The sequence below is a fragment of the Salvelinus namaycush genome, chromosome 20 (genome assembly GCF_016432855.1).
Source record: "Salvelinus namaycush isolate Seneca chromosome 20, SaNama_1.0, whole genome shotgun sequence".
NCBI lineage: Eukaryota > Metazoa > Chordata > Actinopteri > Salmoniformes > Salmonidae > Salvelinus > Salvelinus namaycush.
The window spans coordinates 47045603-47067296 of NC_052326.1; the positions used below are offsets into that span (position 1 = coordinate 47045603).

The following is a 21694-nucleotide window of genomic DNA, read 5'->3' on the forward strand; positions in this document are numbered from 1 at the left end:
ACCAAAACACTCAGCGGGTTACTAATAGGAGAATGTATGTCCCCACAAAACACTCAGGGTTGCTAGATAGGAGAATGTATGTCCCCACATAACACTCAGCGGTTGCAATAGGAGAATGTATGTCCCACAAAACACTCAGCGGTTGCAGATAGGAGAATGTATGTCCCCACAAAACACTCAGCGTTGCAGATAGGAGAATGTATGTCCCCACAAAACACTCAGCGGTTGCAGATAGGAGATGTATGTCCCCACAAAACACTCAGCGGTTGCAGATAGAGAATGTATGTCCCCACAAAACACTCAGCGGTTGCAGATAGGAGAATGTATGTCCCCACAAAACACTACGGTTGCAGATAGAGAATGTATGTCCCCCAAAACACTCAAACGGTTGCTGATAGGAGAATGTATGTCCCCACAAAACACTCAGGGTTGCTATAGGAGAATGTATGTCCCACAAAACACTCAGCGGTTGCAGATAGGAGAATGTATGTCCCCACAAAACACTCAGCGGGTTACTAATAGGAGAATGGTCTGTCCCCACAAAACACTCAGCGGTTTGCAGATAGGAGAATTATGTCCCCACAAAACACTCAGGGTTGCAGATAGGAGAATGTATGTCCCCACAAAACACTCAGCGGTTGCGATAGGAGAATGTATGTCCCACAAAACACTCAGCGGGTTGCAGATAGGAGAATGTATGTCCCCACAACAAAACACTCAGCGGTTTGCAGATAGGAGAATGTATGTCCCCACAAAACACTCAGCGGTTGCTGATAGGAGAATGTATGTCCCCACAAAACACTCAGCGGTGCTAGATAGGAGAATGTATGTCCCCACAAAACACTCAGCGGTTGCAGATAGGAGAATGTAGTCCCACAAAACACTCGCGGTTGCAGATGAAATGTATGTCCCCACAAAACACTCAGCGTGTTGCTGATAGGAGAATGTATGTCCCCACAAAACCTCAGCGGGTTACTAATAGGAGAATGTGTCCCCACAAAACACTCAGCGGTTGCTAGATAGGAGAATGTATGTCCCCACAAAACACTCAGCGGGTTGCTGATAGGAGAATGTATGTCCCCACAAAACACTCAGCGGGTTCTAATGGAGAATGTATGTCCCCACAAAACACTCAGCGGTTGCTGGATAGGAGAATGTATGTCCCCACAAAACACTCAGGATGTTAGCTAATAGGAGAATGTATGTCCCACAAAACACTCAGCGGTTGCAGATAGGAAATGTATGTCCCCACAAAACACTCAGCGGTGTGCAGATAGGAGAATGTATGTCCCCACAAAACACTCAGCGGTTGCTGATAGAGAATGTCATGTCCCCAAAACACTCAGCGTGTTGCAGATAGGAGAATGTATGTCCACCAAAAACACTCAGCGGTTACTGATAGGAGAATGTATGTCCCCACAAAACACTCAGCGGTTGCAGATAGGAGAATGTATGTCCCCACAAACACTCAGCGGTTGCTGATAGGAGAATGTATGTCCCCAAAACACTCAGCGGTTGCTGATAGGAGAATGTATGTCCCACAAAACACTCAGCAAGGTTGCTAATAGGAGAATGTATGTCCCCACAAAAACACTCAGCGTTGCTGATAGGAGAATGTATGTCCCCACAAAACACTCAGCGGGTTGCTAATAGGAGAATGTTATGTCCCCACAACACACTCAGCGTTGCTGATAGAGAATGTATGTCCCCACAAAACACTCAGAGGTTGCAGATAGGAGAATGTATGTCCCCACCAAAACACTCAGGGGTTGCAGATAGGAGATGTATGTCCCACAAAACACTCAGCGGTTGCAGATAGGAGAATGTATGTCCCCACAAAACACTCAGCGGTTGTGATAGGAGAATGTATGTCCCCACAAAACACTCAGCGGTTGCAGATAGGAGAATGTATGTCCCCACAAAACACTCAGCGGTTGCTGATAGGAGAATGTATGTCCCCACAAAACACTCAGCGGGTTCCTAATAGGAGAATGTATGTCCCACAAAACACTCAGCGGTTGCAGATAGGAGAATGTATGTCCCCACAAAACACTCAGCGGTTACTAATAGGAGAATGTTGTCCCCACAAAACACTCAGCGTTGCAGATAGGAGAATGTATGTCCCACAAAACACTGCAGCGGTTGCGATAGGAGAATGTATGTCCCCACAAAACACTCAGCGGTTGCAGATAGGAGAAATGTATGTATCCCCACAAAACACTCAGCGGTTGCAGATAGGAGAATGTATGTCCCACAAACACTCAGCGGTGCTATAGTAAGCATGTAATTGTCCCCACAAAACACTCAGCAGTTAGCAGATAGGAGAATGTATGTCCCCACAAAACACTCAGCGGTTCTGATAGGAGAATGTATGTCCCCACAAAACACTCAGCGGGTTGCTATAGGAGAATTGTAATGTACCCCACAAAAACACTCAGCGGTTTGCAGATAGGAGAATGTATGTCCCCACAAAACACTCAAGGGTTACTAATAGGAGAATGTATGTCCCCACAAAACACTCAGCGGTTGCTGATAGGAGAATGTATGTCCCCACAAAACACTCAGCGGTTTGCGATAGAGAATGATGTTCCCCAAAACACTCAGCGGTTGCTGATAGGAGAATGTATGTCCCCACAAAACACTCAGCGGGTTGCGATAGGAGAATGTATGTCCCCACAAACACGTCAGCGGTTGCACGATAGGAGAATGTAGTCCCCACAAAACACTCAGCGGGTTGCTAATAGGAAATGTATGTCCCCCACAAAACACTCAGCGGTTTGCAGATAGAGAATGTATGTCCCCACAAAACACTCAGCGGGTTGCAGATAGGAGAATGTGTCCCCACAAACACTCAGCGGGTCTGATAGGAGAATGTATGTCCCCACAAACACTCACGGGTTGCTGATAGGAGAATGTATGTCCCACAAAACACTCAGCGGGTTCTAATAGGAGAATGTATGTCCCACAAACACTCAGCGGTTGCGATAGGAGAATGTATGTCCCCACAAAACACTCAGCGGTGCTAATAGGAGAATGTATGTCCCCACAAAACACTCAGCGGTTGCTGATAGGAGAATGTATGTCCCCACAAAACATCTCAGCGGGTTGACTAATAGGAGAATGTATGTCCCCACAAAACACTCAGCGGTGCTGATAGAGAATGTATTGTCCCCACAAACCTCAGCGGTTGCAGATAGAGAATGTATGTCCCCACAAAACACTCAGCGGTTGCAGAGTAGGAGAATGTATGTCCCCACAAAACACATCAGCGGTTGCAGATGGAGAATGTATGTCCCCACAAAACACTCAGCGTTGCAGATAGGAGAATGTATGTCCCACACAAACACTCAGCGGTTGCTGATAGGAGAATGTATGTCCCACAAACACTCAGCAGTTGCAGATAGAGAAATGTATGTCCCCACAAAACACTCAGCGGTTGCGATAGGAGAATGTATGTCCACAAAAACTCACGGGTTGCTAATAGGAGATGTATGTCCCCACAAAACACTCGCGGTTGCGATAGGAGAATGTATGTCCCCAAAAACACTCAGCGCGGCTTATAATAGGAGAATGTATTGTCCCCCAAAACACTCAGCGTGTCAGATAGGAGAAGGTAGTCCCCACAAAACACTCAGCGGTTGCTGATAGGGAATGTATGTCCCACACAAACACTCAGCGGTTGCAGATGGAGAATGTATGTCCCCACAAACATCAGCGGTTGCAGAAACATAGGAGAATGTATGTCCCCACAAAACACTCAGCGGTTGCAGATAGGAGAATGTATGTCCCCACAAAACTCAGCGGGTTGCAGATAGGAGAATGTATGTCCCCACAAAACACTCAGCGGTTGCAGATAGGAGAATGATGTCCCCACAAAACACTCAGCGTTGCTGCAGTAGGAGAATGTATGTCCCCACAAAAACACTCAGCGGTTGCTGAATAGAGAATGTATGTCCCCCAACAAAAAAAAACACTCAGCGCGTTTGCAGATAGGAGAATGTATGTCCCCACAAAACACTCAGCGGTTCGAATAGGAGAATGTATGTCCCCACAAAACACTCAGCGGTTGATAGGAATGTATGTCCCACAAAACACTCAGGGGTTGCTAATAGGAGAATGTAGTCCCCAAAACAACTCAGCGGGTCTGATAGGAGAATGTATGTCCCCACAAAACACTTTGTGGGGACATACATTCTCCTATCAGCAACCGCTGAGTGTTTTGTGGGATACATTCTCCTATTAGCAACTGCTGAGTGTTTTGTGGGGACATACATTCTCCTATCAGCAACCGCTGAGTGTTTTGTGGGACATACATTCTCCTATCTGCAACCGCTGAGTTTTTGTGGGGAATAACATTCTCCTATCTGCAACGCTGAGTGTTTTGTGGGGACATACATTCTCCTATCTGCAACCGCTGAGTGTTTTGTGGGGACATACATTCTCCTATCTGCAACCGCTGAGCGTTTTGTGGGGACATACATTCTCCTATCAGCAACCGCTGAGTGTTTTTGTGGGACATACATTCTCCTATTAGCAACCCGCTGAGTGTTTTGTGGGGACATACATTCTCCTATCAGCAACCGCTGAGTGTTTTGTGGGGACATACATTCTCCTATTAGCAACCTGCTGAGTGTTTTGGGGGACATACATTCTCCTATCTGCAACCGCTGAGTGTTTGTGGGGGACATATATTCTCTACTTAGTAACCCGCTGAGTGTTTTGTGGGGACATACATTCTCCTATCAAGCAACCTCCTGAGTGGTTTTTGTGGGGGACATACATTCTCCTATTCATTAACCCGCTGAGTGTTTTGTGGGGACATACATTCTCCTATTAGCACACGCTTGAGTGTTTTGTGGGGACATACATTCTCCTATCTGCAACCGCTGAGTGTTTTGTGGGGACATACATTCTCCTATTAGTAACCGCTGAGTGTTTTGTGGGGACATACATTCTCCTATCTGCAACCGCTGAGTGTTATGTGGGGACATACATTCTCCTATCTGCAACCCGCTGAGTGTTTTGTGGGGACATACATTCTCCTATCAGCAACCGCTGAGTGTTTTGTGGGGACATACATTCTCCTATCTGCAACCGCTGAGTGTTTTGTGGGGACATATATTCTCCTATCTGCAACCGCTGAGTGTTTTGTGGGGACAGACATTCTCCTATTAGTAACCCGCTGAGTGTTTTTGTGGGGACATACATTCTCCTATCTGCAACCGCTGAGTGTTTTGTGGGGACATACATTCTCCTATTAGTAACCCGCTGAGTGTTTTGTGGGGACATACATTCTCCTATCAGCAACCGCTGAGTGTTTTGTGGGGACATACATTCTCCTATCTGCAACTGCTGAGTGTTTTGTGGGGACATACATTCTCCTATCTGCAACCGCTGAGTGTTTTGTGGGGACATACATTCTGCTATCTGCAACCGCTGAGTGTTTTGTGGGGACATACATTCTCCTATCTGCAACCGCTGAGTGTTTTGTGGGGACATACATTCTCCTATCTGCAACCGCTGAGTGTTTTGTGGGGACATACATTCTCCTATCTGCAACCGCTGAGTGTTTTGTGGGGACATACATTCTCCTATCTGCAACCGCTGAGTGTTATGTGGGGACATACATTCCCCTATCTGCAACCGCTGAGTGTTTTGTGGGGACATACATTCTCCTATCTGCAACCGCTGAGTGTTTTGTGGGGACATACATTCTCCTATTAGTAACCCGCTGAGTGTTTTGTGGGGACATACATTCTCCTATCAGCAACCGCTGAGTGTTTTGTGGGGACATACATTCTCCTATTAGCAACCCGCTGAGTGTTTTGTGGGGACATACATTCTCCTATCAGCAACCGCTGAGTGTTTTGTGGGGACATACATTCTCCTATTAGCAACCTGCTGAGTGTTTTGTGGGGACATACATTCTCCTATCTGCAACCGCTGAGTGTTTTGTGGGGACATACATTCTCCTATTAGTAACCCGCTGAGTGTTTTGTGGGGACATACATTCTCCTATCAGCAACCTCCTGAGTGTTTTGTGGGGACATACATTCTCCTATCAGTAACCCGCTGAGTGTTTTGTGGGGACATACATTCTCCTATTAGCAACCCACTGAGTGTTTTGTGGGGACATACATTCTCCTATCTGCAACCGCTGAGTGTTTTGTGGGGACATACATTCTCCTATCTGCAACCCGCTGAGTGTTTTGTGGGGACATACATTCTCCTATCAGCAACCGCTGAGTGTTTTGTGGGGACATACATTCTCCTATCTGCAACCGCTGAGTGTTTTGTGGGAACATATATTCTCCTATCTGCAACCGCTGAGTGTTTTGTGGGGACAGACATTCTCCTATTAGTAACCCGCTGAGTGTTTTGTGGGGACATACATTCTCCTATCTGCAACCGCTGAGTGTTTTGTGGGGACATACATTCTCCTATTAGTAACCCGCTGAGTGTTTTGTGGGGACATACATTCTCCTATCAGCAACCGCTGAGTGTTTTGTGGGGACATACATTCTCCTATCTGCAACCGCTGAGTGTTTTGTGGGGACATACATTCTCCGATCAGCAACCGCTGAGTGTTTTGTGGGGACATACATTCTCCTATCTGCAACCGCTGAGTGTTTTGTGGGGACATACATTCTCCTATCTGCAACCGCTGAGTGTTTTGTGGGGACATACATTCTCCTATCTGCAACCGCTGAGTGTTTTGTGGGGGCATACATTCTCCTATCTGCAACCGCTGAGTGTTTTGTGGGGACATACATTCTCCTATCTGCAACCGCTGAGTGTTTTGTGGGGACATACATTCTCCTATCTGCAACCGCTGAGTGTTTTGTGGGGACATACATTCTCCTATCAGCAACCGCTGAGTGTTTTGTGGGGACATACATTCTCCTATTAGCAACCCGCTGAGTGTTTTGTGGGGACATACATTCTCCTATCAGCAACCGCTGAGTGTTTTGTGGGGACATACATTCTCCTATTAGCAACCTGCTGAGTGTTTTGTGGCGACATACATTCTCCTATCAGCAACCGCTGAGTGTTTTGTGGGGACATACATTCTCCTATCAGCAACCGCTGAGTGTTTTGTGGGGACATACATTGTCCTATCTGCAACCGCTGAGTGTTTTGTGGGGACATACATTCTCCTATCAGTAACCCGCTGAGTGTTTTGTGTGGACATACATTCTCCTATCTGCAACCTGCTGAGTGTTTTGTGAGGACAGACATTCTCCTATCAGCAACCGCTGAGTGTTTTGTGGGGACATACATTCTCCTATCTGCAACCGCTGAGTGTTTTGTGGGGACATACATTCTCCTATCTGCAACCGCTGAGTGTTTTGTGGGGACATACATTCTCCTATTAGTAACCCGCTGAGTGTTTTGTGGGGACATACATTCTCCTATCAGCAACCTGCTGAGTGTTTTGTGGGGACATACATTCTCCTATTAGTAACCCGCTGAGTGTTTTGTGGGGACATACATTCTCCTATCAGCAACCGCTGAGTGTTTTGTGGGGACATACATTCTCCTATCAGCAACCTGCTGAGTGTTTTGTGGGGACATACATTCTCCTATTAGTAACCCGCTGAGTGTTTTGTGGGGACATACATTCTCCTATCAGCAACCGCTGAGTGTTTTGTGGGGACATACATTCTCCTATCTGCAACCGCTGAGTGTTTTGTGGGGACATACATTCTCCTATCTGCAACCGCTGAGTGTTTTGTGGGGACATACATTCTCCTATCTGCAACCGCTGAGTGTTTTGTGGGGACATACATTCTCCTATCAGCAACCGCTGAGTGTTTTGTGGGGACATACATTCTCCTATCAGCAACCGCTGAGTGTTTTGTGGGGACATACATTCTCCTATCAGCAACCTGCTGAGTGTTTTGTGGGGACATACATTCTCCTATCTGCAACCCGCTGAGTGTTTTGTGGGGACATACATTCTCCTATCAGCAACCGCTGAGTGTTTTGTGGGGACATACATTCTCCTATCTGCAACCACTGAGTGTTTTGTGGGGACATATATTCTCCTATCACTAACCGCTGAGTGTTTTGTGGGGACAGACATTCTCCTATTAGTAACCCGCTGAGTGTTTTGTGGGGACATACATTCTCCTATCTGCAACCGCTGAGTGTTTTGTGGGGACATACATTCTCCTATTAGTAACCCGCTGAGTGTTTTGTGGGGACATACATTCTCCTATCAGCAACCGCTGAGTGTTTTGTGGGGACATACATTCTCCTATCTGCAACCGCTGAGTGTTTTGTGGGGACATACATTCTCCTATCTGCAACCGCTGAGTGTTTTGTGGGGACATACATTCTCCTATCTGCAACCGCTGAGTGTTTTGTGGGGACATACATTCTCCTATCTGCAACCGCTGAGTGTTTTGTGGGGACATACATTCTCCTATCTGCAACCGCTGAGTGTTTTGTGGGGACATAGATTCTCCTATCTGCAACCGCTGAGTGTTTTGTGGGGACATACATTCTCCTATCTGCAACCGCTGAGTGTTATGTGGGGACATACATTCCCCTATCTGCAACCGCTGAGTGTTTTGTGGGGACATACATTCTCCTATCTACAACCGCTGAGTGTTTTGTGGGGACATACATTCTCCTATTAGTAACCCGCTGAGTGTTTTGTGGGGACATACATTCTCCTATCAGCAACCGCTGAGTGTTTTGTGGGGACATACATTCTCCTATTAGCAACCCGCTGAGTGTTTTGTGGGGACATACATTCTCCTATCAGCAACCGCTGAGTGTTTTGTGGGGACATACATTCTCCTATTAGCAACTGCTGAGTGTTTTGTGGGGACATACATTCTCCTATCAGCAACCGCTGAGTGTTTTGTGGGGACATACATTCTCCTATCTGCAACCGCTGAGTGTTTTGTGGGGACATACATTCTCCTATCTGCAACCGCTGAGTGTTTTGTGGGGACATACATTCTCCTATCTGCAACCGCTGAGTGTTTTGTGGGGACATACATTCTCCTATCTGCAACCGCTGAGCGTTTTGTGGGGACATACATTCTCCTATCAGCAACCGCTGAGTGTTTTGTGGGGACATACATTCTCCTATTAGCAACCCGCTGAGTGTTTTGTGGGGACATACATTCTCCTATCAGCAACCGCTGAGTGTTTTGTGGGGACATACATTCTCCTATTAGCAACCTGCTGAGTGTTTTGTGGGGACATACATTCTCCTATCTGCAACCGCTGAGTGTTTTGTGGGGACATACATTCTCCTATTAGTAACCCGCTGAGTGTTTTGTGGGGACATACATTCTCCTATCAGCAACCTCCTGAGTGTTTTGTGGGGACATACATTCTCCTATCAGTAACCCGCTGAGTGTTTTGTGGGGACATACATTCTCCTATTAGCAACCCGCTGAGTGTTTTGTGGGGACATACATTCTCCTATCTGCAACCGCTGAGTGTTTTGTGGGGACATACATTCTCCTATTAGTAACCCGCTGAGTGTTTTGTGGGGACATACATTCTCCTATCTGCAACCGCTGAGTGTTATGTGGGGACATACATTCTCCTATCTGCAACCCGCTGAGTGTTTTGTGGGGACATACATTCTCCTATCAGCAACCGCTGAGTGTTTTGTGGGGACATACATTCTCCTATCTGCAACCGCTGAGTGTTTTGTGGGGACATATATTCTCCTATCTGCAACCGCTGAGTGTTTTGTGGGGACAGACATTCTCCTATTAGTAACCCGCTGAGTGTTTTGTGGGGACATACATTCTCCTATCTGCAACCGCTGAGTGTTTTGTGGGGACATACATTCTCCTATTAGTAACCCGCTGAGTGTTTTGTGGGGACATACATTCTCCTATCAGCAACCGCTGAGTGTTTTGTGGGGACATACATTCTCCTATCTGCAACCGCTGAGTGTTTTGTGGGGACATACATTCTCCTATCTGCAACCGCTGAGTGTTTTGTGGGGACATACATTCTGCTATCTGCAACCGCTGAGTGTTTTGTGGGGACATACATTCTCCTATCTGCAACCGCTGAGTGTTTTGTGGGGACATACATTCTCCTATCTGCAACCGCTGAGTGTTTTGTGGGGACATACATTCTCCTATCTGCAACCGCTGAGTGTTTTGTGGGGACATACATTCTCCTATCTGCAACCGCTGAGTGTTATGTGGGGACATACATTCCCCTATCTGCAACCGCTGAGTGTTTTGTGGGGACATACATTCTCCTATCTGCAACCGCTGAGTGTTTTGTGGGGACATACATTCTCCTATTAGTAACCCGCTGAGTGTTTTGTGGGGACATACATTCTCCTATCAGCAACCGCTGATTGTTTTGTGGGGACATACATTCTCCTATTAGCAACCCGCTGAGTGTTTTGTGGGGACATACATTCTCCTATCAGCAACCGCTGAGTGTTTTGTGGGGACATACATTCTCCTATTAGCAACCTGCTGAGTGTTTTGTGGGGACATACATTCTCCTATCTGCAACCGCTGAGTGTTTTGTGGGGACATACATTCTCCTATTAGTAACCCGCTGAGTGTTTTGTGGGGACATACATTCTCCTATCAGCAACCTCCTGAGTGTTTTGTGGGGACATACATTCTCCTATCAGTAACCCGCTGAGTGTTTTGTGGGGACATACATTCTCCTATTAGCAACCCACTGAGTGTTTTGTGGGGACATACATTCTCCTATCTGCAACCGCTGAGTGTTTTGTGGGGACATACATTCTCCTATCTGCAACCCGCTGAGTGTTTTGTGGGGACATACATTCTCCTATCAGCAACCGCTGAGTGTTTTGTGGGGACATACATTCTCCTATCTGCAACCGCTGAGTGTTTTGTGGGAACATATATTCTCCTATCTGCAACCGCTGAGTGTTTTGTGGGGACAGACATTCTCCTATTAGTAACCCGCTGAGTGTTTTGTGGGGACATACATTCTCCTATCTGCAACCGCTGAGTGTTTTGTGGGGACATACATTCTCCTATTAGTAACCCGCTGAGTGTTTTGTGGGGACATACATTCTCCTATCAGCAACCGCTGAGTGTTTTGTGGGGACATACATTCTCCTATCTGCAACCGCTGAGTGTTTTGTGGGGACATACATTCTCCTATCTGCAACCGCTGAGTGTTTTGTGGGGACATACATTCTCCTATCTGCAACCGCTGAGTGTTTTGTGGGGACATACATTCTCCTATCTGCAACCGCTGAGTGTTTTGTGGGGACATACATTCTCCTATCTGCAACCGCTGAGTGTTTTGTGGGGACATACATTCTCCTATCTGCAACCGCTGAGTGTTTTGTGGGGACATACATTCTCCTATCTGCAACCGCTGAGTGTTATGTGGGGACATACATTCCCCTATCTGCAACCGCTGAGTGTTTTGTGGGGACATACATTCTCCTATCTGCAACCGCTGAGTGTTTTGTGGGGACATACATTCTCCTATTAGTAACCCGCTGAGTGTTTTGTGGGGACATACATTCTCCTATCAGCAACCGCTGAGTGTTTTGTGGGGACATACATTCTCCTATTAGCAACCCGCTGAGTGTTTTGTGGGGACATACATTCTCCTATCAGCAACCGCTGAGTGTTTTGTGGGGACATACATTCTCCTATTAGCAACTGCTGAGTGTTTTGTGGGGACATACATTCTCCTATCAGCAACCGCTGAGTGTTTTGTGGGGACATACATTCTCCTATCTGCAACCGCTGAGTGTTTTGTGGGGACATACATTCTCCTATCTGCAACCGCTGAGTGTTTTGTGGGGACATACATTCTCCTATCTGCAACCGCTGAGTGTTTTGTGGGGACATACATTCTCCTATCTGCAACCGCTGAGCGTTTTGTGGGGACATACATTCTCCTATCAGCAACCGCTGAGTGTTTTGTGGGGACATACATTCTCCTATTAGCAACCCGCTGAGTGTTTTGTGGGGACATACATTCTCCTATCAGCAACCGCTGAGTGTTTTGTGGGGACATACATTCTCCTATTAGCAACCTGCTGAGTGTTTTGTGGGGACATACATTCTCCTATCTGCAACCGCTGAGTGTTTTGTGGGGACATACATTCTCCTATTAGTAACCCGCTGAGTGTTTTGTGGGGACATACATTCTCCTATCAGCAACCTCCTGAGTGTTTTGTGGGGACATACATTCTCCTATCAGTAACCGCTGAGTGTTTTGTGAGGACATACATTCTCCTATTAGCAACCCGCTGAGTGTTTTGTGGGGACATACATTCTCCTATCAGCAACCGCTGAGTGTTTTGTGGGGACATACATTCTCCTATTAGCAACCTGCTGAGTGTTTTGTGGGGACATACATTCTCCTATCAGCAACCGCTGAGTGTTTTGTGGGGACATACATTCTCCTATCAGCAACCGCTGAGTGTTTTGTGGGGACATACATTGTCCCATCTGCAACCGCTGAGTGTTTTGTGGGGACATACATTCTCCTATCAGTAACCCGCTGAGTGTTTTGTGTGGACATACATTCTCCTATCTGCAACCTGCTGAGTGTTTTGTGAGGACAGACATTCTCCTATCAGCAACCGCTGAGTGTTTTGTGGGGACATACATTCTCCTATCTGCAACCGCTGAGTGTTTTGTGGGGACATACATTCTCCTATCTGCAACCGCTGAGTGTTTTGTGGGGACATACATTCTCCTATTAGTAACCCGCTGAGTGTTTTGTGGGGACATACATTCTCCTATCAGCAACCTGCTGAGTGTTTTGTGGGGACATACATTCTCCTATTAGTAACCCGCTGAGTGTTTTGTGGGGACATACATTCTCCTATCAGCAACCGCTGAGTGTTTTGTGGGGACATACATTCTCCTATCAGCAACCTGCTGAGTGTTTTGTGGGGACATACATTCTCCTATTAGTAACCCGCTGAGTGTTTTGTGGGGACATACATTCTCCTATCAGCAACCGCTGAGTGTTTTGTGGGGACATACATTCTCCTATCTGCAACCGCTGAGTGTTTTGTGGGGACATACATTCTCCTATCTGCAACCGCTGAGTGTTTTGTGGGGACATACATTCTCCTATCTGCAACCGCTGAGTGTTTTGTGGGGACATACATTCTCCTATCAGCAACCGCTGAGTGTTTTGTGGGGACATACATTCTCCTATCAGCAACCGCTGAGTGTTTTGTGGGGACATACATTCTCCTATCAGCAACCTGCTGAGTGTTTTGTGGGGACATACATTCTCCTATCTGCAACCCGCTGAGTGTTTTGTGGGGACATACATTCTCCTATCTGCAACCGCTGAGTGTTTTGTGGGGACATATATTCTCCTATCTGCAACCGCTGAGTGTTTTGTGGGGACAGACATTCTCCTATTAGTAACCCGCTGAGTGTTTTGTGGGGACATACATTCTCCTATCTGCAACCGCTGAGTGTTTTGTGGCGACATACATTCTCCTATTAGTAACCCGCTGAGTGTTTTGTGGGGACATACATTCTCCTATCAGCAACCGCTGAGTGTTTTGTGGGGACATACATTCTCCTATCTGCAACCGCTGAGTGTTTTGTGGGGACATACATTCTCCTATCTGCAACCGCTGAGTGTTTTGTGGGGACATACATTCTCCTATCTGCAACCGCTGAGTGTTTTGTGGGGACATACATTCTCCTATCTGCAACCGCTGAGTGTTTTGTGGGGACATACATTCTCCTATCTGCAACCGCTGAGTGTTTTGTGGGGACATACATTCTCCTATCTGCAACCGCTGAGTGTTTTGTGGGGACATACATTCTCCTATCTGCAACCGCTGAGTGTTATGTGGGGACATACATTCCCCTATCTGCAACCGCTGAGTGTTTTGTGGGGACATACATTCTCCTATCTGCAACCGCTGAGTGTTTTGTGGGGACATACATTCTCCTATTAGTAACCCGCTGAGTGTTTTGTGGGGACATACATTCTCCTATCAGCAACCGCTGAGTGTTTTGTGGGGACATACATTCTCCTATTAGCAACCCGCTGAGTGTTTTGTGGGGACATACATTCTCCTATCAGCAACCGCTGAGTGTTTTGTGGGGACATACATTCTCCTATTAGCAACTGCTGAGTGTTTTGTGGGGACATACATTCTCCTATCAGCAACCGCTGAGTGTTTTGTGGGGACATACATTCTCCTATCTGCAACCGCTGAGTGTTTTGTGGGGACATACATTCTCCTATCTGCAACCGCTGAGTGTTTTGTGGGGACATACATTCTCCTATCTGCAACCGCTGAGTGTTTTGTGGGGACATACATTCTCCTATCTGCAACCGCTGAGCGTTTTGTGGGGACATACATTCTCCTATCAGCAACCGCTGAGTGTTTTGTGGGGACATACATTCTCCTATTAGCAACCCGCTGAGTGTTTTGTGGGGACATACATTCTCCTATCAGCAACCGCTGAGTGTTTTGTGGGGACATACATTCTCCTATCTGCAACCGCTGAGCGTTTTGTGGGGACATACATTCTCCTATCAGCAACCGCTGAGTGTTTTGTGGGGACATACATTCTCCTATTAGCAACCCGCTGAGTGTTTTGTGGGGACATACATTCTCCTATCAGCAACCGCTGAGTGTTTTGTGGGGACATACATTCTCCTATTAGCAACCCGCTGAGTGTTTTGTGGGGACATACATTCTCCTATCAGCAACCGCTGAGTGTTTTGTGGGGACATACATTCTCCTATTAGCAACCCGCTGAGTGTTTTGTGGGGACATACATTCTCCTATCAGCAACCGCTGAGTGTTTTGTGGGGACATACATTCTCCTATTAGCAACCTGCTGAGTGTTTTGTGGGGACATACATTCTCCTATCTGCAACCGCTGAGTGTTTTGTGGGGACATACATTCTCCTATTAGTAACCCGCTGAGTGTTTTGTGGGGACATACATTCTCCTATCAGCAACCTCCTGAGTGTTTTGTGGGGACATACATTCTCCTATCAGTAACCCGCTGAGTGTTTTGTGGGGACATACATTCTCCTATTAGCAACCTGCTGAGTGTTTTGTGGGGACATACATTCTCCTATCTGCAACCGCTGAGTGTTTTTTGGGGACATACATTCTCCTATCAGTAACCTGCTGAGTGTTTTGTGGGGACATACATTCTCCTATCAGCAACCGCTGGGTGGGGTTTGAAAGGACATGTGGAACCAGACTGAGTGACTTACCAGGCCCCACCACAGTGCGTCTGCGTAGGTCTCAAACTGGTCGTTGTCCTCCTTTTCTGCCAGGTAGACCAGGAAAGACGCCAGGATGAGGCAGAGGAAGCCGATGTACCACGCCGTTATCAGCTCCTGAAAAAAGTAAAAGATCAAAGTGTCAGAAAGAAATGAAAACAATGCAACTACTGCATATTGATTTCAAGATCAGAGTATCGAAGCAAATTTACCTTTGAGAGGAAACTTGCTTTATTAAATGAATAGATGCCAGCTATTTGCATATGTATTTTATGAGCAAAGTACAAATAAAAAAGTATTGCATTTATTTTTTTTAACCTTTATTTAACTAGGCAAGTCCGTTAAGAACAAATTCTTATTTTACAATGACGGCCTACCGGGGATCAGTGGGTTAACTGCCTTGTTCAGGGGCAGAATGACAGATTTTTACCTTGTCAGCTCGAGGATTCAATCCAGCAACCTTTTGGTGACTGGCTCAACGTTCTAACCACTAGGCTACCTGCCACCCCAAAATTGGGCTCTCTAATGGGCAGATGCAAAAAGTATGAAACTAGAGGAGGTGAGTATGGTTACCAGTGTTAGGGACTAGTGATCTACATGTAATTCAACTAGTAATTTAAATACATTTTGCAGTAGCTTGGTGGTAGTTGAACTAAATTCAAATCTTGGTAGTGTTTTCAGTAGTTACTTACTTTATCATGAAGTGGTGTACTACTGGAACTACACACTACTTTTGTTTACAAAAAATGAAATATGGTTAGGCAATAATTGCCTGTTTCAGCATCAGACCGGCCCAATTCTCACTTGAAACTTAGTTTTTCTGTTTAATAGGTTAAATGACACATTCTGTTAACATCTGACTCCAGATCTGTTCTTGTAATTTGTAGCCTATGACATTTCAGATTTAGATATGATAATTCTTCACCAAGTAGTTTGGATGTAGTGAACTACTTTTTCAAAGTAACTTTAGGTAACTCAACTATTACTGAACAAAAATATAAAAGCAACATGTCAATGATTTTACAGAGTTACAGTTCATTTAAGGAAATCAGTCAATTTAAATAAATAAATTAAGCCCTAATCTATTGATTTCACATTACTGGGCAGCGACGCCATGGGTGGGCCTGGGAGGGCTATATTTCTTTTTCACCACAAAAGGGCTATATTACAGACAGAAATATTCTGGATAGCTGGTCTCAGATGATCCCGCAGGTGAAGAAGCTGAATGTGAAGGTCCTGGGCTGGCGTGGTTACACGTGGTCTGCAGTTGTGAGGCCGATTCGACGTACTGCCAAATGCATATTATCTACCATACAGTGCCTTCTGAAAGTATTCAGACCCCTTGACTTGTTCCACATTTTGTTAGGTTGCAGCCTTATTCTAAAATTGATTAAATCGTTTTTTTTCTTCATCAATCTACACACAATACCACATAATGACTAAGTGAAAACAGGTTTTTAGAAATGTTTGCTAATTTATATTTAAAAAAAACTTAAATATCACATTTACATAAGTATTCAGGCCCTTTACTCAGTACTTTGTTGAAGCACCTTTGGCAGCGATTACAGCCTCGAGTCTTCTTGGGTATGACGCTACAAGCTCCCATTCTTCTCTGCAGATCCTCTCAAGCTCTGTCAGGTTGGACAGGGAGCGTTGCTGCACAGATATATTCAGGTCTCAACGGAGATGTTAGATGGGGTTGAAGTCCTGTTGGAAGGTGAACCTTCATCCCAGTCAGAGGTCATGTGCGCTCTGGTGCAGGTTTTCATCAAGGATCTCTCAGTTCTTTGCTCGGTTCATCTTTGCCTCAATCCTGACTAGTCTCCCAGTCTCTGCCACTGAAAAACATCCCCACAGCATGATGCTGCCACCACCATGCTTCACTGTAGGGATGGTGCTATTTTTCTTCCAGACGTGACGCTTGGCATTCCGGCCAAAGGGTTCGATCTTGGTTTCATCGTAACAGGGAATCTTGTTTCTCATGGTCTGAGAGTCTTTAGGTGCCTTTTGGCAAACTCCAAGTGGGCTGTCATGTGCCTTTTACTGAGGAGTGGCTTCCGTCTGGTCACTCTACCATAAAGGCCTGAATGGTGGAGTGCTGCAGAGATGGTTGTCCTTCTGGAAGGTTTTCCTATCTCTACACAGGAACTCTAGAGTTCTGTTAGAGTGACCATTGGGTTCTTGGTCACATCCCTGACCAAGGCCCTTCTCCCCCGATTGCTCAGTTTGGCCGGGCAGCCAGTTCTAGGAAGTCTTGGTGTTTCCAAACTTCTTCCATTCAAGAATGATGGAGGCCACTGTGTTCTTGGGGACCTTCAATGCTGCAGACAGTTTTTGGTACCCTTCCTCAGATCTGTGCCTCGCCACAATCCTGTCTCGGAGCTCTGTTTTCACTTTGTCATTATGGGGTATTGTGTGTAGATATTTATTTATTTAATCCATTTTAGAAGAAGGCTGTAATATAACTAAATGTGGAAAAAGGCAAGGGCTCTGAATACTTTCCGAAGGCACTGTATGCATTTAGTGTAAACAGAGCACCAGCACATTTTTACATTTACATTTGACATTTTAGTCATTTAACAGACACTCTTATCCAGAGCAACTTACTATGACTAATATTTTATTTTTATTTTTTATTTAACCTTTATTTAACTAGGCAAGTCGGTGAAGAACAAATTCTTATTCACAATGACGGCCTACCAAAAGGCATTTCCTGCGGGGACGGGGGCCTGGGATAAAAAAAAACTATAATAAAAATACCATTTAAATATAGCACAAAAAGATGGTGGTTGTCCCACCTAGATATCTTAAGATGAATGCACTGACTGCAAGTCAAATGTCCCTAAATAAAGTCGCTTTCAGCAAAGTCAGTCAAGTGGAGTTAGAACCTCTTGCCTCAAAGAATTCTGTTCAATCCCAAGGCTCCGTTAAATATCAACATGCAGGAGAAAAACACTTCCTTTATCAGTGTTAATATATTGCAACACGACAAGGCTGCACATCTATCTAGCTGTTCCATCTCACAGGCAGGCAGAAGACAGGTAACGGTGTGTGCGAGCCAAATCCAATAAGAGTCGATAGTCCATGGCCGCTTTGGCCTCTGCACTGTCAGACTCAGGACCTGATCCATTTTGCCCTGACATACTTCTCTACCAGGAGATCTCATTAGACACTCCACCGCCCTCTGCTCTTCCTCTCCCTGGCTCTCTATGGGGACTGTGTTGCTATGCATCACTGGGTGACACTTAAGGAGCCACTCTGGGAACCACTGGGAGACACTCTTATTCCCCATTGAGAGTGCTCCATTTATCAGACCAAATGTGTGTTCCAAATGGAACCCTATTTCCTATATAGTGCACTACTTTTGACCAGAGCTCTATGGGCCTTGGTCAAAAGTAGTGCATTACATAGAGCATAGGGTGCCATTTGGGACGCAGGCCAAGCTTCAGGAGCCTTTGATAAATTGGAGGGTACATCTAGTTAGTTAAAGTGGGTACGAGATCGGTCACAGCACGCCCTGTGGAGAGCTTGATGATGAGTTGTTTTCTGTACTGTGGGTGTATTAGATCAATCTGAGAGCTGTAATGTAACGTCCCCAGAAGTTGTTATTCAGCAGATGGTTGTTTATTAAGTCGCCTGTCAATCAATCTGGTTAGAGGGTGGGGACAGTGTTAATGTCATACGGCTGGCTGTGTGATCAATGAACTTAGATCGATACATTTGACATGTGCTATTAGTTGACTTGACTTGTCTGTGGATGCTCAAATCTAGATATTGGATTTATAGAAACATGCTGCAATGCGGGCAAGGAGCCAGATTGGGGTGGCGAGGTACAAGCATCAGATCAATCAATCACACACACTCCATCCAGCCCTGGTCTTTGATTACCTTGCTGTGAGCGTAGACGACAGATCCCAGGAGTTTCCAGGTGCCTCCACGGCGGTCCATCCGGATCATGCGCAGGATCTGCAGGAACCTCAAACTCCGGATGGCCGACGTAGCAAAGACGTTCCCCTGGGTTCCCGCCGCCAGCACAGAGATGGATGCAATCAGCACCATGACGTCTGGGAAAGACGGACATTTATCAGACATTTTCAAAATCATTCAAAAAGTATATAGTATTTAATTCCACACGTTTATTTTATTTTTGTTCACGTACTGGATGTATATTTGTATGCGATATGTTTAAAAATATTTATATCACAGGACATACAAAATAATCAACATTAAGATTATATAAACTACATGGACAATAAATGGACAACAGAGTTGAATTCAGAATTCAGTTGTGAGGAAATCAAGGATCTCTATCTTCAAGAGAGACAGTTGAATACACAACCTGACCCCATGTTCCTCTGAAAACATCACTTCTCTACAGTTTATTGCGGGGTTCCCCAACTGGGGAATTTGGTAGTAATTTAGGTAATTACCAGAAAATATATGGCAATCTATCGTAACTTTGGTAACTTTGGTAACTTACTTGAGTAACAATTTTTTATTTATTTATATAAAGTATAAAAAAAATGTATCTGTGTCCATGAGTTTTTAGTAGATAGAACATATGGTCTAATTAATGAAAAATCATCTAATCAACAATGGTATTATTTTCAATTCAGTTAAATAAAGGTTAAATAAAAAAAGACTCTGCAACTCTTCCAACTATTGACTTTTTTCACAACTGCCACCAGTTTCACGCCAAAACATGGACAACAAATACATATTGACAAAATAAAATAAATAAAGGTAAACCATATTTTTTAAATAAATGCTATTCACTAAGTTGATGGTTTATATTTAAGATCTTTTACAGATTTATCATTCGATATATATTTTTTATCATATTTCATTATTTTCTATATTTTACATGTGATAAGGCCACACAGAGGGCCAGAGATAATCTAAAGTACCCGAAAGGGCAACTAGATGTCTTGTGATAGATTACAATAAAATCCTTGAAAGATACAAAAATTCTGGTAGTTTACTAGTAAACTTGGAAAGTTTCCAGTAATATACCTTCCCTGACCATCCGCTCAAGAAAAAAATCGTCCCGTGGCTGAATCTAGTTGATGATCCCTGGTTTATTGGGTACAAGTCACAGGAGGTTGGTGGCACCTTAATTGAGGAGAACGGGCTTGTGGTAATGGCTGGAGTGGAATAAGTGGAATGGTATCAAACACATGGTTTCCATGTGTTTGATTTCATTCCAGAGCTCCGTTCCAGACATTATTATGAGCCGTCCTCCCCTCAGCAGCCTGAGTTCAAGTACTGTAGGTTGCTGATGGATAAAAGTTGTTAGATGGGTGCTAGCCATAGGTACTGTTTGGAAGGATTTGATGAAGCACCACCAACTACAGCCAGCAGCCACCTCGATAATACATGGTGGCCACTTTGTGCCAGAACAATCACTACAAATCTGTTTTGGGGGCGGAGGGGAAGGAAGAAGTATGGGTATATTCGGCCTAAATTGAGCAGAAGATAAAACAGTCCATAGAACGAATGACCAAATGCAGGCCACTTAGGTGACTGCTGCCGGACAGTTGTATCTCACTGATGACAGAGACCAGGCACGCAGTGACACAGAGAAGACCACAGGCGCAGTCGCGGTCGAACTCACCGATCACGCAGAAGGGCTTGCGGGCGAATTTCAGACGGCCCCTCCATCCTCTGTATCTGCAGCAGCATCCGGCGGCCCATATCCTCACTATGTACTCCACGCCGAACACCACGATGGTGACTATTTCCTGTTAAGGGACAAAGGCTTCCTGTTACATCACAGAGGCATTCATAAAGCACATAATGCTGATATTATCATAATGGTTTTGCAAAGATAATATGGATATATTGTGAAAGTTTGGTACCCCAAAACTAAGGAAATTAGAAGAAAATGATTCATATAGTATGTGTATATAGTCAGAACTGAGAGAGACAATTAGCAACTATTTTCTTACAGTGTGAATTGGTTATATTATGAACAGCCGGCACATGCCGTGTTTCTCCAGACTTAAAGCGTTATTCCACCACTTTTCAACCTCATATTCATTATCTCCAGCACAAAACCATTGTCTACATATGTGCAAATGGCATGCTACTGATACGCGTCATGTAAGTGTGAACCAAAGTGCCTACCAGTATATACAAGGCATCTTCAGAACTCTTCTCATACTCCTTAATGGTGGAAAACACAGAGAGGACCAGACAGGAGAAGACCAGCACAAAACTGTGGATAACAAGATAAGAGATAACATGTTCAATTATAAACAGTTTCCTTCTCCACCGATAATCACTATAAGTACCCCCATATATCGCAGGCAAGACAATCGATCTGCAAGTAATTCCAATTTCACACACAGAGGTCTGCTGGGGTTTCAGTGGCTCCTTCACAAATTCAATTGATTAATCTGGAATTGCTGAGGTCCACTGACTGTATCCCTCCCAAGCCATAAAGAGACATATGGGATTTTGCAGG

At 45.1% G+C, this 21694-nt stretch overlaps 1 protein-coding gene across 1 annotated transcript in view; it reads right to left on the reverse strand.

The window, feature by feature from the left end:
* The window catches only part of LOC120064851 (potassium voltage-gated channel subfamily KQT member 2-like), an 86302-nt gene that overhangs the window by 32947 nt on the left and 31661 nt on the right, over positions 1-21694 (reverse strand). Inside the window, exons 2-5 of the mRNA XM_039015444.1 lie at positions 21355-21445; positions 20843-20969; positions 19117-19292; positions 15220-15345 (exon numbers count right to left, since the gene is read on the reverse strand). Coding sequence (XP_038871372.1) covers positions 15220-15345; positions 19117-19292; positions 20843-20969; positions 21355-21445 — 520 coding nt within the window. The remainder of the gene's footprint in view (positions 1-15219; positions 15346-19116; positions 19293-20842; positions 20970-21354; positions 21446-21694) is intronic.